This window comes from Pseudoliparis swirei, chromosome 13 (genome assembly GCF_029220125.1).
Source record: "Pseudoliparis swirei isolate HS2019 ecotype Mariana Trench chromosome 13, NWPU_hadal_v1, whole genome shotgun sequence".
Lineage (NCBI taxonomy): Eukaryota > Metazoa > Chordata > Actinopteri > Perciformes > Liparidae > Pseudoliparis > Pseudoliparis swirei.
Window position 1 is genome coordinate 16955232 of NC_079400.1, and position 16567 is coordinate 16971798.

At 44.6% G+C, this 16567-nt stretch overlaps 3 protein-coding genes across 3 annotated transcripts; 1 reads left to right on the plus strand and 2 right to left on the minus strand.

Annotated features, from left to right (window-relative positions):
- Positions 1-1200: 1200 nt before the first annotated feature.
- LOC130203431 (uncharacterized protein C16orf52 homolog B-like) lies at positions 1201-7914 on the minus strand. Its single transcript, XM_056429587.1, has 3 exons — positions 7142-7914; positions 3403-3615; positions 1201-2120 (listed from the first exon to the last, which is right to left on the minus strand). The coding sequence occupies exons 1-3, from the start codon at positions 7245-7247 to the stop codon at positions 1936-1938; spliced, it is 504 nt and encodes a 167-aa protein (XP_056285562.1). The 5' UTR covers positions 7248-7914; the 3' UTR covers positions 1201-1935.
- Positions 7915-8303: 389 nt separating this feature from the next.
- LOC130203406 (cytochrome b-c1 complex subunit 2, mitochondrial) lies at positions 8304-14034 on the minus strand. Its single transcript, XM_056429546.1, has 14 exons — positions 13932-14034; positions 13123-13209; positions 12878-13027; positions 12709-12773; positions 12566-12622; positions 12257-12381; positions 11025-11122; positions 10878-10935; positions 10361-10456; positions 10067-10266; positions 9870-9950; positions 9679-9755; positions 8756-8909; positions 8304-8635 (listed from the first exon to the last, which is right to left on the minus strand). The coding sequence occupies exons 1-14, from the start codon at positions 13962-13964 to the stop codon at positions 8552-8554; spliced, it is 1365 nt and encodes a 454-aa protein (XP_056285521.1). The 5' UTR covers positions 13965-14034; the 3' UTR covers positions 8304-8551.
- A 425-nt stretch (positions 14035-14459) lies between these two features.
- Positions 14460-16478, plus strand: snu13b (SNU13 homolog, small nuclear ribonucleoprotein b (U4/U6.U5)). The gene is made up of 3 exons (XM_056429973.1): positions 14460-14631; positions 14812-14932; positions 16015-16478. Exons 1-3 carry the CDS (start codon positions 14629-14631, stop codon positions 16275-16277), a joined length of 387 nt encoding a protein of 128 aa, XP_056285948.1. The 5' UTR covers positions 14460-14628; the 3' UTR covers positions 16278-16478.
- Positions 16479-16567: the final 89 nt, after the last annotated feature.

The following is a 16567-nucleotide window of genomic DNA, read 5'->3' on the forward strand; positions in this document are numbered from 1 at the left end:
ATGTTAGTTAAATATTTTTCTACTGAAAATGAGTCATAAATATGTCACGTTACTGCAGCATTAGAACTGTTCCCCGTTCCTTCGACGATGTTTGATCATAAACTCGTCTGTATCATGTCGTGTTTTCACTTATCACCATTAATCTGATCCCATGTCCCAAAACATTTGATAAAATGTATTTTCTTTTCCCTTTTTAGTGCCAACCAAAGTCTCTTTCTCCTCCTACGTGTGTTTGTTGCCCTGAGAACAGCAACATTTGCACACAAAAAAGCCCAGATAGATACATTTAGCTACTTTTTTTTCAAGGCTTAAAAATAGCAACACTTGTGACTGAGATTTGGGTTCCAATGTTGGAGGCGTTTTGTGTTCTCCACTTGTTGGTGGCAGCGGGGAGCAGAGTGGGAACACTGGATTCCCACCGCCTCACTCTTTGCACAAAATCACCAAATACCCTTTTTAAAAATGTTTTATTTACTCCCTTTTTTGACGTTTCTATGGCAACCTACACATTCCGTGCATCCACACACAAGGGATGACAAGTGTGTGTGTGAGTGTGAAAGATGTGTTTTGGCCTTCAGATTAATTGACAATTGATAAGACTTTAACACCAAAAAAGCAAACAAGCCTTTTTTTTAAAAGCTCCAATCTTGAGATCTTTGACTTTATTACGTAAACTGTGAAATTAATATATGTTTCCCACTTTTTTAAATTATAAAACAGCAGCTATAGGTTCACACCAAGATAGTCACCTTGAATTAGGAAAATAAATTGCATATTTTTCTGGGATGAACCAACTTAAGCCTCTTCACTGCTATGAGCTTACCTCTCTCTTTCTCGCCCCCTCACTCTCTGCTTCCCTCTCTCTTCCTCTTTCCCTCTCCCTCCCTCTCCCTCATGTCTCTCCCTCTTTCCCACCCTCCACCTCTCTCTCCCTCCCTCTCCCTCTCCCCCCCCTCTCTCCCTCTCTCCCTCTTTACCTCCCTCTCCCCCTCTCCCTCCCTCCTGTCTCTCTCCCTCTTTCCCACCCTCCACCTCTCCCTCCCCCCTCCCTCTCTCTCCCCCTCTCCATCCCCTCTCTCCCTCCCTCCTGTCTCCCACCCACCCCCCCTCCCTCTCACTCCCTCTCCCCTCTCCCTCTCTCTCGTAAACAATAACAGAACACGGTCTCCTGAAGGAAAATCATAAATTAACGAGACAATCAGCATTTCCTGATGAGTCATTTTAATGAGATGAGATCTTCCAGAGCATCACAGTGTTTCCAGAAGACGCCGCAGACCGGCCGGCTGCGAGAAATGAAGTCAGATTCAACAATATTTTTCAAAAACATAGTCGTGAATCGTTCATTTCTTGATCCGCTGATCCATAAACGGACTCACTCCCGTCACCATGATCGCGCTGTATGTTCCAGTTCTAATATTTCTATGCATCCTTTCTTCCATCCAGACTTTTAGAGTTGACCCAAGAGCCACTAACTCAACCTGCATCGTTGTTGTTGTTGTTTTTTAGGTTAACAGCTCTTTTAAGGCAAAGTGATCCACGTTGGGCCTTTTTATTACGACTGAACATTTAAAACAAATAAATAAGAATTTTTTTTTGCCCCTCCAGAAGTAGAACTGCGTTGTGTGTGTTCCACGTCGTGGTCGGGAAGAGCCTCCGTCACCGTGGTAACCGGGAGTCCGTGTGCATCCAACCCTTCATTACGCCTCAGGATGGCGGCTCGCTTGAAAGTCCGGACGTTTGAATCCATTTCCATCAGGTTACATGTGTGTATATATAGACTTTTTTACTATTCTCTCCGTTCTGTTACCACTTCACGGTCATAGTTCATGATGGAGGCCATTTTCCGACCAGTTATACGTCCAACGCCGCCGGGCCGCGGAAGAGTCACTCGCCTCCAATTGTGGCGTTTCTCCCAAAAAAACAAAAGGGGAGGAGTCAGCCGGGCAGGCAGACCTTTCCGGCAAACAGCAGTCCGACGATGGTGAAGAATATGGACAGGACGAAGAGCACGTAGGAGGAGCCCACCACCGTGTTGTTGGGCAGCTTGTACGGCTGCCCACCGACCTCTTTGATGTAGAAGCCGATGGGGAAGATGAGGGCGGCCATGCAGAACAGGACCACTGTGACGGAGGGACAGAGAGGAGATGAGACGGAGTGCTGCACACGGAAAATAAATCTGCATTTCATGAGTTGGAAAATGGCAAAAAAATACAAACGTTTTAACCCTGGACCTTGAAGGAGTCAACCGGTTGGGACGTGTCTAAGCAATCAATCAGACCACATTCAGAGACTCCCCTCTTCTCTTCCTGCACACTTTCATTTTAGCATTTTTTTTTAATGATGACCGGAGGGTGGGGTGGGGGGGTTAAGTTACACTTGAACATCCTTCTGAGAGCAGAGAGTCCCAACCGGGAAGCCGAGGAGAGATTTTACACTGTCGTTCAAAAGTTGACAATTTTGTGTTTTCCATGGAAACTCACACTTTTTATTTTTTTATAAATAAATTGCAAAACAAATATGGTCAAGACATTGACAAGGTTAGAAATAATGATTTTGTTCTTCAAACTTGTGGCTCAAAGGAAGGCCAGTTTTATAGCTTCTCTCACCAGCATAACTGTTTTCAGCTGCGCTCACATAAAAAGGGGTTTCAAGGGTTTTCTACCCCTCCGTTTGTCATCTAAGGGGATAACACAATGTACCATTAGAACACTGGAGATGGGCCTCTACACACCTCTGTAGAGACTTCATTAAACACCAGAGAATAGTCATTTACCACATTAACTATGTAGAGAGGATTTATGATTAATTTAATGTTATCTTCATTTATAAAAACTGTGCTTTTACTTTCTACATTTCTAAGTGACCCCAAACTTTTGAAATGGCGGTGTGGACGTATTTCTCATCTCTCCACCCCCCCCCCCCCAAAAAAAACATTTCTTCACCACCTTGAAGATGTGTTATTAAAACCGGCCTCCGGTGGGAACCCGCTCCCTAAGTGACGTGCGGCTGCCGCTCCGACTCTTTTCCTTTTAAAAAAAATAGAAAAACTGGCTGATCTGGAGTCACTTTGTCAAGATGCTCATAATTACCAGACTTTTTAAAAGCTTTCCCTGAAGCGCTGAAGTCGAGGTGAAGCCCCGTTTATTTGCTCAAGAGATTCTGAAGCAGCATCTCTTACTTCCACGGACGTTTCATAAACTACAACGGGCAGCTTCACCTCCACCTGCCTAATGTCTGACCCCCGATGAGACGCGTCAGAGCTAAAAAAACACGGTTTTATTGTGATAATAAAAGCAATATTGTGAACAATATTCATAAATCCTGTTTATGTGACCGCTGCAAACTGGACGGAGCAAATTAAAGTTGCTGATGCTTTAATAAATAAAAATAAAAAACACCAACTTCCTGCGAAGGCGATCCAGCGGGCGTAGCGGGCGGCCTCGCGGCGCCAGCGGGACATCACCAGCAGGCCGCAGGTGACGGTGAGGGCGATGATGCCCAGGACGATGAAGAAGAGCGTGGTGATCCACTCCGGGGGAAGCTGCGGCGGGATGCAGGTCCGGTCTCGGCCGTGGATGGTCTGGCACTGCCGGACCAGACCCACGGTCAGAGAGCCTGGTGGAGGCGGGAGAGGGAAATAAAAACGTTACGACACACAAGTCTGGAAGCGTATTCCTCTCAGTCGATGTCACTCTGCAGGTATTGGCACGGGAACCTGCTGATGGGCAGTGTGTGGTCACCCCCCCCCCCCCCCTCCATGGGATTCTTGAATGATGGGGTCCTGACATGAGAGGGAAACGGTGAGGTGTACGAAATGAAAGAAACATCAGAGACCTCCTGTCTCTCTCTCTCTCACACACACACACACACACACACCCACACACACACAAACACACACACACAGATCCCCATATAGGCCTCGGACTGAGGACCGAGGAAATTCACATTGGAAGTAAGGACCACCCTTTCTGCTATATTTAAAAAATAAATGAATGTTGCATTTGACCACAAGGAAGCTACCTGACTCAAGTTCCCAGTGTGTGTGTGTGTGTGTCCTATCTATTTACAGAGCGGGTATGTTCGGCCAATACTTCCTGACTTCCTCGCTCTCGGCACACACACACAGCACAAACACACACACACACACACACTCAATTGAATCCTCCCACAGCTTCATTTATTCTTCTGCCTCCCCCCTCCTGCCTTCTTGTTGTCCTCAGCGGGCGGCTGCCGCCTGCCGAGCGAACACAAAAGGCGAAGAGCAGCTCTAAACACATTTATGGATTTATTCACGGGGGAATTTTTTAAACCCGGCGACTGGAGAATTAATATAATTGTCAAGACGGCCAAAATGTCACAAAGAGTGCGGCGCAGACGCGGAGAAGCAACATTTAATTAAAGGGACAAATAAGCTGCTTTAGAATAACGCCCCGGTACTTAAAAGACCTTAAAGACCCTTCAATTTACATTTAACTGGACATAATACGTCAAGTATATAAAAACACGAGAGCAATAATACAAACAACGGGTTGTATTCGTGCTCGTGATGCGACGCCCACATCCATCAGCCCTTTAAATATTTATCGTTCCTGCTCCCGGACAATATGCTGGGGGATGATTCCAGGACCGGGATGAAGGGACCGCCGGGCCTGGACCACATCCTTCTGCCGGCTGACCCTTCATACCCAGGATATCCTCCTCCAGCGCAGGCTTTCTACCGCAGGGTGGGGGGGACGTCGTAAATAGTGCAAAAAAAACAACCAAGTCCAACCTGAATGTGTTTTTGGCCTCATGCCGTTGTGGAAAGAAGCTTTTCTATTAAAGGAGAATGAGATGGAGAGCCACGATAAATACACTTGAATGAGTGTGAATGAGAACCAGCGTAAGACGCAGTAAATTATTCATTCTGCACGACACGTGCAACAAAAACTGTACATGCTCATCTTGGTATGTGCAAGGTATTATTTGTGTTACACAGAAAATTCATCTTTTTTTAAATGTTATTTTTAAGTCCAATACTTCTTTAAAAAGGTGATTATTGGTGGTCGTGATAAGTATTAAGAAGTTGTGTTTTCAGGGAAATGCAAATATAGATGCAGGGTGGTGTATACACATTTACAAGTAAAAGAAAATTAAGGGGGTGCCAGGGTTGCTTTTCATTTTCTGTTTTCTTTTTGTTTGGTTTTCTGGGGTATGTATGTGTGTTTTCATGTATGTATATATACATATATATATATATGTATATATCATTGTGTCCTGTTTTGTGTGTGCATGTATATATATATATATGTATATATGTATGTATATATATATGTCTATATATCATTGTGTCCTGTTTTGTGTGTGCATCTGTATATATATATATATATATATATATTGTTATGTTTATGTCTGACATTTTTTTATTTGTTTTGTGTTAACATGTCTAAACGAATAAAACAATTTAAAGTGACAAAAAAACAAAAATAAAAAGAAGTTATCAACACTGTGAGCTCGTGCTCGCTATATTATCGTTATTCTAACTTTACTTTTGAAACAACTGTATAACAGAGTTGGGAAAAGAAAGTCTGAGAAAAGAAATTTTGATTTAATTATTTATATTTTTTACGATGTATACACCGAGCACTCAAGAGTAGGATACGTCACGACTGAGCCTGAGGAGGATTAATTCTCCAGGTGGGAAGCATTACTCTCCCATGAGGCCTAATTAAAAGGTTTCACTTCCTGCCTTCAGGTTATTGCTATTGGGCTAATTAGGCGAGAGCAGAAAAGCTTTTAGAGGCGTAAGTACAGTCATTTCACACCGTTGTTTACTCCGAGGGAACGGGAGGTAAACGTCTACACGACAAGCCGTTCTGTAGCGTCACGATGGGAGAACCCAAAAGATTTGAGGGAGGGGGGGGGGGTTACTCATTTAATTATGCAACCAAAAAAACCTGCTTGTTATGTACTCAACTTGCTGCGGTCGTCAGTGTTTCTCTGCAACAAATGAAATCCTGTAATAACCACTCGGCACATGAGGTTTAGGTACGTATCTCTGCTCCACTGTGGTGTTAGGGTGGAGGAAGATGGAGGAGGAGGAGGAGCACAGCTGTGCATACACTGTGGTGGTATCAGTGTGAATGATGTTTAGCTTTTGGACTTTGCATCTGAATAAATCAGAATTAGGTTATATCCATCGAGGTACGAAAAAAATCAAAGTAAATGTATGTAAATGATCCTTAGTTGGGGTTTGTTCACAGTTAAAGGGGAACCCCACCTATTTTACACATCAAAGTATATGTCTACAGGTGTATTAAAGTTGTTATTTTTTGGCTCCAGGTGAGCCGAGCTGCCGGAAAAAATGATGTCATTAGAGCTGAAGACGACAAGTGAGTCGATTCTGATGAATCTGGATGTGTGGAGCTACAGAGGAGTGAGCTCTGCAGCCGCCAGCTTAACGGGCCTGAATCTCTATCCAGAATGTTCCAGTTGCATTGTGGGCAATGTAGGCACAACGAAAGTGGAATGAAAAATTACAATATCTCCGGATCTGCTGCATGACTTTCAATGAAAGTTTGTTTCTTTTAAACAACACAACTGGACTAGCGTGAGTTTTTTGGGGGCCTTTAAAGTCCAGTGCACTATGACGACTCAGCATGTATTTACAGTACGAGTGGCTCCTGGAGAGAAAAGCCTAAAGTTGTGTCACACTTCCTGTTTTTACGTCGTCATTTGCTGAATTCAAGAAACAATTTAGATCGTTTACTGTTTCCTTTTTGTATGTGTGTGTTTCACTGACACACATTCACTACTTTGTAATATGTGTCCAATACAAATGAATTAAAAGGGGTCCTGAGATAAATCTGGGCAACCACCAAATGAAGTGAAATAAATCTGTTATCTACTATAACCTGTGACCTTTTGAAGGGTTCATAAGCCACACATGCATGAGTACCACACACACACGTGACACACACACACACAACCGGATCAATGTGTGTGTACAACTGTTGCTTTTAACTTCATTGATTTTGGGCTGAAAACATTCTTTGACACGTGCACTGACTTTCTTTCTTCTTCTTTTTTTCTACTCCATGTTTCCACAGGGATGAACTGACCACATATAACGGTGCAGAGTGCAACAACAACAACAACCTACCGGCCGACTCCCCGGTGCTGATCCAGTCCGGGTTCACGATGCTGGCGATGGCAAAGATGTCTGCAGTGAGGAAGAGGCATCCAGATATCACGGTGAGTTTATCCATGTCGGTGGCCCCAGTTGGAGGTCAATGTCTCTCTCTCTCTCTCTCCCCTAAAGGGAGGCGGGACATGTGGAAGTCGGTGACCTAAAGCCGGCCATCTTTAGGGAACTTGCAGTGGGTAGTGAAAGGGGTCGGCTTGATCCACGATCCGTCTGCACATTGTGTGTGATCCATAAGCAGGACCCCCCTCCTCTCATGTAGCCCCCCAGCAGCCGAGCCTGACCCGACCGGCTGGCCCCTCCTCAGCCCCGGAGGAGAGAGTCACTGCGCGTGAGCCCACGGACCACTGAGCTCCGGATGCTCGTCCACATCCCGGGTGACTTTGCAATAATCGGTGGATTAAAAATCCCCGGTAGTGAAACGGGACTCACGCAGGCAGTGGACTTGTTCCCTGAGTCTGCATGGAGCCCCCCCCCCCCCTTTATTATTATGGAAGCGGTATCTTTCCTCTGGACGCACACGGACGGGAAACGACGCCCATGCTCCAAAAATATATGAAGAAAGCGCTTTTTCTGCCGCTCCGAAATGTGCACCCGGACACAACGCACGCGCAGGATCCGTCGGTTCATCTATTTTAGGAAAACCTTGTCAGTTGTTTAGTGTTTCCAGCCGGACGGCGCGGTGCTCGCTCCGCGACCAGAGCTCAGACGCAGGCAGCAGGCTCGCTGCATCTCCGCGTCCGTGGTCGGCAAATCTCGCGAGAAAATCTGGGGAGATCGCGCCTGGTACTTTTTTGTGTGCATCAGATTATTTCGGGGCACATTCCGGCAGTTTAAAACAGAAAGCGCGCGCACACACACACACACACACACACACACACACACACACACACACACACACACACACACACACACACACACACACACTAAAAGTCTCCAACGTTGCAAAACAAAATATAAAAAGGAAAAAAACGTTCTCTGGAGCTTTCAGTCGTATGACATGGTTTTCATCAGTAGATTATGTTTTTATCCCAATTATTTCATGAAATGCTTGTTTACACTGTCAAGATGAAAACCCATATTTGATATTGTACTTTCAAAAAAAAAAAAAACGTACAACTCTTGTCAGGTAGATAGAATGTATTCATTATTTTACATTAGCTATACAGTTAATGTGGACAGATGAGCAGAGCACAGTATTGTGATGCAACAGAGCATCAACTGTATATATATATATATAGATATACGGTTACAGCGCCTATAAATACCCAGTGGTGTCATGACATTATTTCCCTCAGAACAACATCATGCTGTCAAGATGGAGAGGAAACAACATCTGCTGCAGGACGAGCTAACGGTGAACCGGCTTTAGATCTCATCCACGAAGGGTGTTTTTATGAGGTTGCCGCTGGACGCCATCGTCTTCTTGCCGGTCACAAATTTATTGGCAGCCTGCAAATAAACAGAGAGAAAGTAAAGAGCATGTAAATTAAACTCTCATCATAAAATTGTGATCTGACTAATGTGAATTATATGACGAGGTCCCGTCTTAATAACCGAGCATCGTCTTACGTTGGAGACGTCCGTCAAGGAGACGTTGTCGATGTTTTTGGAGACTTCCTCTCCGGAGCAGTAGGATCCCTCGGCCAGAGCCTGAGTGCCGATGGACTCCAGCAAACCCTCCGAAGTCTCCAGTGACATGAGGAACTGCCCCTTCAGCTGGGCCCTGCAGGCCGAACAGAGACGAACGCGTCAGAAGCAAACGAGGAGGAAAACCTTTGACTCGACGTCGTGAAATGAGACGTTTGAATTATCCCACTTCCCCGCTGCTTGCACCTGCCACGTGTCAAGTCGACTGGATGAAAGGCTCTTAAGCTTTGCAAAGGTCACAATACACACACACACAGACGATTCCTTCCTTATAGTTAGATATAACTGCGCCACCTACTGGCCAAACGGCACCACATTCTCCGTGATCACTCAGAGGTCCTTCTTCCACATCTCCACCAAATGTGGTAGCGATATCACAAAGCTAGGAGATGTATTTCTCTTCGCGATACAAGCGATGCCCAGTGTTGAAGCAAACTTTAGAGGGCCAGTTATATCACAACTAACATCAAAATCTGAAAACAATTACCTCTTCCAGCACAGAGATGTTCTGGACTACATTTGGTGACGATTGCTCAACATTCGTAAGAGGAGCAGCAAAATAAACAATTTTTGTTTCTCACACGTACGGTTTTAAAGGTTACAGGCACAAAATGTCAAGTTTGATACATGTCAAACTATTCCTTTTACTCACTCATGGAAATAATAAATGCTTAAATAACATCCAGTCATGTTCTGGAGGTAGCAACCCAAAATTACTTAAAAGTAGCGCTCGCATAGCTCCATTTTGGTAAAGTTATAAATGTAAGAACTGACTTTTTAATTCATTAAAAATTTAGATTATATGTTTAAAAGAGGCAAGATATCCGTCTGTCTTTATGGCTTACTTGGCCCGAGTGAGGTCGGCGGCCGTGACTCCACCATCGGCAACGGCCTTCACCTCGGCGAGAGCGGCCTTGATCACCTGGAGAGACGGAGCAGGACAGATGTTACTCCTGACTGTTGCCACTTGATTTTTAGATTTTTTTTTGCAGCTACTTTGTTGAACAGACTCTTGTCGTGACCTTTGGATACTCACATCACCGGCAGCCGCAGGCTGTGAAATGATGTAGACTCCGAACAGACCGGAGTCAGAGTAGCTGGAGTTGAAAGCGCTGACCTATTCAAAAATAGGAAGGGGAAAAAATGGGGAGAAATGATGACATTATGATTTTTAACCAGCCACGCATGAATCGTTTAAAAAAGTTTATATAAAAAAACGGACAAATCACTCACGTCAAAGGGGTCAGCGGTTGCCTGGGCAACACCCTGGACCAGTTTGCTGGTGGTGCCTGAGCCCCTCTTGACTTGCAGACCAGCTCCCAGGAGGTGCTGCAGCACACTGAACACCATCGCCTCGCCGGTGCCCGCCGCCGCCGCCTGGCTGACCACCGCCGAGTGCAGCAGACCGTCGGCGCCGGGCAGTCGGATCTCACCTGGAGGGAGAAAGTCAGGGTGTTGCATTCTCTTGAAAAAAAATCGAAGGCTGTCGGTGTGTTTTATTTTTTGGGGGTTGGCGGTTCGGCTCACCTCCGCGGTACTGAGCCTCGGCCCCCGTGGTGCCGGCCCCGCTGCGGATGTTGAGGAATTGCTCCCCAACTTGCGTCAGCATCGTGTGGTCCACGCCTGAAGGAAAGACGGACATCTTACGCTTAATGATCTTTCAGTCATTAAGAAAATAGATATATACACATCTATAACTAGAATGGGCACTCGGTAGAGCGCATACCTTCGCATATCACAACATTGGGCATTGAATTATGAACATTTTGGCATTAGTTGCATGCCAATTGGATACAAATTGACCGTGCTATGGTAAAAAGAAGATGTTGACCTTTTCATGACCTTGACATTGACCCGATCGATCCCAAAATCTAATTAAATGGTCCCCGGATAATAACCAATCATCCCACCAAATTTCATGCGATTCGGTTTAATACTTTTTGAGTTATGCGAATAACACGCATACAAATAAATAAATAAATAAATACACGGCGATCAAAACATAACCTTCCGCATTTTCAATGTCGAAGGTAATGAGCCTTACCAAGTCCAACAAGAGCCATTCTTGAGCTTGTGAAATTGTTCTCGACAAACTGATGCAGCTGGAGAACAAATACAAAACATTAGTAGGATTTAAATGGGTATATTAACACCAAATGTCTTTATAAAATAACATTTTCAAAATACTTACATGCCCGGACTGGATTTTGCCAACCATGTGGTCGGGACAGTACAGGGAGTTACAGAGAGCGTTCTTGTAGGCCGCTGCGTGTAGACCTTCAATCACATCTGGAAAAGACAAGCGGCGTGACCACCATGCAACATTCTAATCTTAAAGTCTTCTTCAGTGATAAATCATGCTTGTATGGTTGAGACTTCCACGATACAGCGATTAAGTTTAGTGCGCCGCTTTTAATTGCTCCGCTTTTTATCACTCAAGTAAAAAAAACTGATTTTTATGGGAATTTCCAGACTTTTGTTGAATATTTTTCACCAATAATTTGATTTTTTTTAAACTCATGCCCTAGATTCTGGTTGCTCCAACAGCTTTTCTGTTATTTATAGCCGTGACATGGTCAAGGATTGCAGCTTTAATTGTGGCGGTACTCAGAAATTAAATGTACAACCAACAAGTATGATCAAGAATCAAAGAGGCATCTTCGGTCATTCGTCTGGCTCTGCAGCAGGCAGGTGGCAATACAGGTACGTAGTTAGGTGATCAACCAATGTGCACAAACACATCTAAAAGTATGTAGGATGTGGTCTAAAAGCAGTTTACCGCAGGCAAAATAAACCATAAACCATATTTACACCCAAAAGCTAATGACAATGTTAGACCCGGGATTAGTATTCAATAAACTTCGAGGTTCCTTCAACCTGTTGTCTGCGTTTCTATAGCAGTCTGAAGACCTGTGAAGATTGGGCTAGTTAGTTTATTGTGGTGAGGAAAAAGCAAAACGACATGAGACGGGCCTGTTGATGGTGACACACGAGTCACAGTGAGTCGAGAAGGTGACAGCGAAGCCGTACTTCACCTCGAACGTCATCACGCAAAGAGTCAAATGCTAAAAAAGGTCCCAAATCAAGACTGGAGTTCTTCCTCGTTTACAAATGAAGCGGTACACGAGTTGAAGCATGCTATGTTTGACGTCATCCCTCCAAACCCCACCCGAAAAATTCCTGCATCTTCAGAAAGTGCCACCCCCTGTGCCGGTTTTAAAACCCTGGAGTAGCAGTGTGGTGGCTAGGCGTAAACGTAGAACAAATTATGCATTTAAAAAAAGAAACGTTCTATGAACGTAGTTAACATTTAGAACTTGGTCCCTGCGGTCACAACGCCGTTCTTCAAATGGTTTCCTGACCCTGGGGAAAGTTCCAGCGGTCGAAAAGAAAAGTGTGTGTGCAGCGGCGTTAAAGGCATACCTATTTGAGCGCTGAGTGCAGCTTGGGCCTTGTCAATCTTGACTCGGGGCGTAAGGTCTGACACCTCCCAGACCCGGAACTCTGGGGCGGTTGTCACGTTGATCAAATACTCCATCACGGTGTCACTGCAACGAGCAACGGAAAGGGAGAAAATGTGTTAGGGATACCCTCTCCATAATAAAAGAAAACATGGTGTAAAAGACTGATCTCCCATTAGGCTCAGTCTCATGTAATTCACATTAAATCCCGCTAAATCTAAAAGTGTTAACTTTCTTTCTGTTCATCTCTGTATTTTGTTCACAGACTCACATGTCATCTCTCAAGCAGTCAATGGTGTAGATCATGTTCTCTCTGGATGAAGTCACACTGTGGAGAAACATGCAGATATCCAGATAAGAATTAAATCGTGAAAGAAAATAGTTATACTGCGACCTTTCTGAGAGGTCACTGACCTCAGGTTGCCTCCCACGGCCTCAACACCCCGGCATATCTTGAAAGACGAAGCTCCTTTGGTTGTCTGGAAAAGCAGAAAATGCAAGTCAACACCAAAGCTAAGACCACTCGGCGTTGGGTATGAATAATACTTTTGAAACTGTTGCAGGCTGTGCAGCATCATCATACCAGGTTGGAGGCCAACCGGAGGAGGTGGGTGACCCCCTGGTTGTCAGGCGTCTCATAGCGACAACCGGCCTTGACAAACACTCCGATCTTGGAGGCTGGGGAGTAGTTCTCCAGGGAGGCGATCACCAGTCCGCTGGGCAGTCTAGTCACCTGGACAGGACACACGTAGATATGTCATTTCCATTCCAAGGGCAATAGATCAACGTTAATTTCAGGAGAAGAAACACAAATCAACAACCACTGACCTGCACATCCTGCGGCTGAAACTTAACGTGCTCGGCGGCTCCAGTGAACTCCACCTTACGGGCAGCCTGGGCCGCGTAAAGCCTCGTCTGGAAAAAATAAGAGAACATGGGAAGGCGGGATGTGACAAGGAACCGTGTTGCAGTTTGAGAGGGGGATCGGAGGCATGCAAAAGTGTGGCATGATGGGACCAGTGGCGTTTTATTTTCTTGCCATGATGAAAACACTTTTTTTTTTTTTTTTTATAAATATTGATATTCTGTTTCACTGCTGCCTTGAGACAAAAATAATCTCCCCACCAAATCTATTTATTGAGTTTTTACCATTCAAGCCAATATGGATGAAAAAGCACACCAAGGAACACAATCAAAAAAGCTCTTTAATTCCAAGACAAATAGTCAAAATCCATCCAATGATTAAGATCACGTTTTAAGCTTAATCACAACTTCTAAATGGACGCTGTGGTGTTTTTAAGATAAAACATGATGCCAGACCTTTGACAGCAAATATAAAACCAGTCACAAGTCGTTTAAGATGTATTTTAGTATTCCAATTAGCACGAGCGTGGAGTGTACTGGCTTAAATAGTACATCTAAATGTGTAACGAGTCCGGCATGTCTGTTGTTTATTATGTAATTGTTATTGGTGCTGGTTGAGCAAAGGGGTCACGGCGGGCTGCTTCCTCGTCCGCTCATCATCACACCTTGACCAGACACGACCCTGTCTGTTGACACCCTCCCGTAACCAAGCAACAGACGGCTAACGACGTCCCGACACGCAACGATTACGGGATAGTTAGCGGGGTCCTTACCGAGAGCTGACTTATTCCCCGAATCCCCTTCATCTCCCTCTCTCCTTCAGGCAGGACGTTGGAGCAATATGGCTGACGTGAAAGTGCCCTACCCACAATCCCTTGCGCGTCCCCTGCTCGCAGAAGTACCACGAGCGCCCTCTGGTGTCACGGAGAGGAACAGCGCGAGACGCGACAATAAAATTAAGACAGAAAAGACGTTTCTGGACTACACAAACCAACATTTGTTTGGCCATTGTACCGAGAGATTGTGGCGAGATATTCCCCGTCTTAATCATTATTAATATGACTGTTTTCTATATTATTAACACTTATATTTAAGGGATTTTCAAAATCAGAATTTGTATATTGTCATTATTTAGTTGTTGTATTATTAGTACGAATTATATTTACCTATAAGACGCAGTGAAAAATGTTAACGCTTAATGTACCGCCCATCCACAAAAAAAAAGGTATTTCCTGCCATTATCAGCGGGTGTCGCCAATGCGCATGCGTGTTATTCCACACGTGGGGTGAACGTTCAGGACTGACTGCATGCAACAGAGCTGAGAGTTCGTAGCACCACCAAATATTACTTACACAAAAGCATATCTCGTGTCTTGTTGGCTTTTTTTTTAAACGCAGGTTAAAAACAAATAGTCCTCCGTGAAGCATTTCGCCGAGAGGGCCGGAATACAAGAACACCAACTCTTAACAATGGTGAGTGTTGCATTCAGAATGAACTGACATGCTAACGGATTAGCTAGCTGTCGTTAGCAAAGGTAATTAAGTCGGGCTGCAGAGTGGGACTGTAACTCGTAACATCCTCGTGTGTGTCGACTCGTTGTGTCACCGTCCCGTTGTTAACGTGGTGGTATTGATTTTGTGTATTTTTTCCAGACTGAATCACAAGTCAATCCGAAGGCCTACCCGCTGGCCGACGCCACGCTCTCCAAAACCATCTTGGACCTGGTGCAGCAAGCGTCCAACTACAAGCAGCTGAGAAAGGGGGCTAATGAAGGTGAGAAGACGCAAATCTCGAAGCTAGAATGTAAACCTGTGTTGGTTATTGATTTCACAAATGCGACATCATATGGACCATGAGGTTTGAACGTGTGTCAGGCATGAGAATCCCTCACCTTTCGGCGAAATTCGCCGTTTTGAAACCAAAATAGGTGACTTACGTGAATCGTGTAGATCCGAAGAGTTTTGTTTTGGAGTATGGGGGGGGGGGGTCAATTGGCCGGCCGGCGTTTATGAGATTGGAGTGGGACACGGAGAAAATGTGGAGTGGTGCTCTTCGCAATAAAACATCTTTGATGGGACGTGTCGCGTCTCGGCCAATCAGCGTCAAGATGTCTTCAGCGTTTGGTGGTTTAGGTTAGCTTGAATGTTAGACGCTACTTCTGCTGCTGTCGCGCTGCACGGTGGAGCGATACTAACAAAGTACCCGTACGTTAGAGCGATGTGATTTAGCATATGTTTAGTCTCAATACTTCATTAAAAGAGCGATCAGAGCGCACGCGCTGCTCCGTGTCAAGCTGTTTGCACGCGCAGCGCAGCGCTCACAGCGAGGGGCGTTAAGTGGCGGAATTTTCGGCTTTAAAAATAAAAATAAAAAAAGATGCCAGAAGTGAAATGTTTAAGTTCAGTCTGTAAAGTTCTGTAACTCTACAGCTGCTCTTCCTGATGAACTCTGTATCCTCTGGTCAGAGACTAACGGCCTCATAGTGTATAATCATTGATCAATGCTATGATGGCTCCATGTAGTTTCATTAATATCTTGCTGTATTAATACTAATATTACTGCTATTTGTTAAGTGTTGAAAAAGTTGTGTCTATTGCTTTGAACTATTGGTTGGATTAAACAATGGATTTAAGTGTATCACTTTGGGTTCTGAGAGATTTTAGCACAATTAAAAATATAGAAAAATACTATATATATATCACAACCCCCCCCCCCCCCCCAAATTCTGCAGATTAATCTGTTTTCAAACCTGTAGGCTACATGGGTATAGCTGTCAAACAGTTATTTAGGTGATGATGTAATACATATAAAACACATGTACATGATGTACTTACTTGTTTCTACTTCTTCCCCAGCCACTAAAACTCTGAACAGAGGCATCTCTGAATTTATTGTGATGGCTGCTGATGCTGAACCCCTGGAGATCATCCTCCACCTGCCGCTGCTGTGCGAGGACAAGAATGTCCCGTACGTGTTCGTCCGCTCCAAGCAGGCCCTGGGCCGGGCCTGCGGGGTGTCCCGCCCCGTCATAGCTACCTCGGTGACCATAAAGGAGGGGTCTCAGCTCAAACCGCAGATTCAGTCTGTTCAGTTGGCTATTGAGAGACTGCTCGTCTGATATCTGTTGCACTGTGCCGCCGTCGCCTTGAAAAAAGGAAAAGACAAATTCCTGATTTTGTTTTGATTTAAAGAGAAGAAAAGTTGCAATGCATGACGAGAGAATATGGATGTCTTTCTTTTTTTTACTTCCTAGGACAGTGCGTCCAGTTCAGTGTATCTGGCATCACCTGATTCATAATAAAATACTTTTTTATTTAAACCTAGTGTTTTCAATCTTTCATCTTTTCATTCAGATTGGGTAGTTAATGCTAAACCACCTCAGAAGTGTTCCATGTTTGTTATTTAATC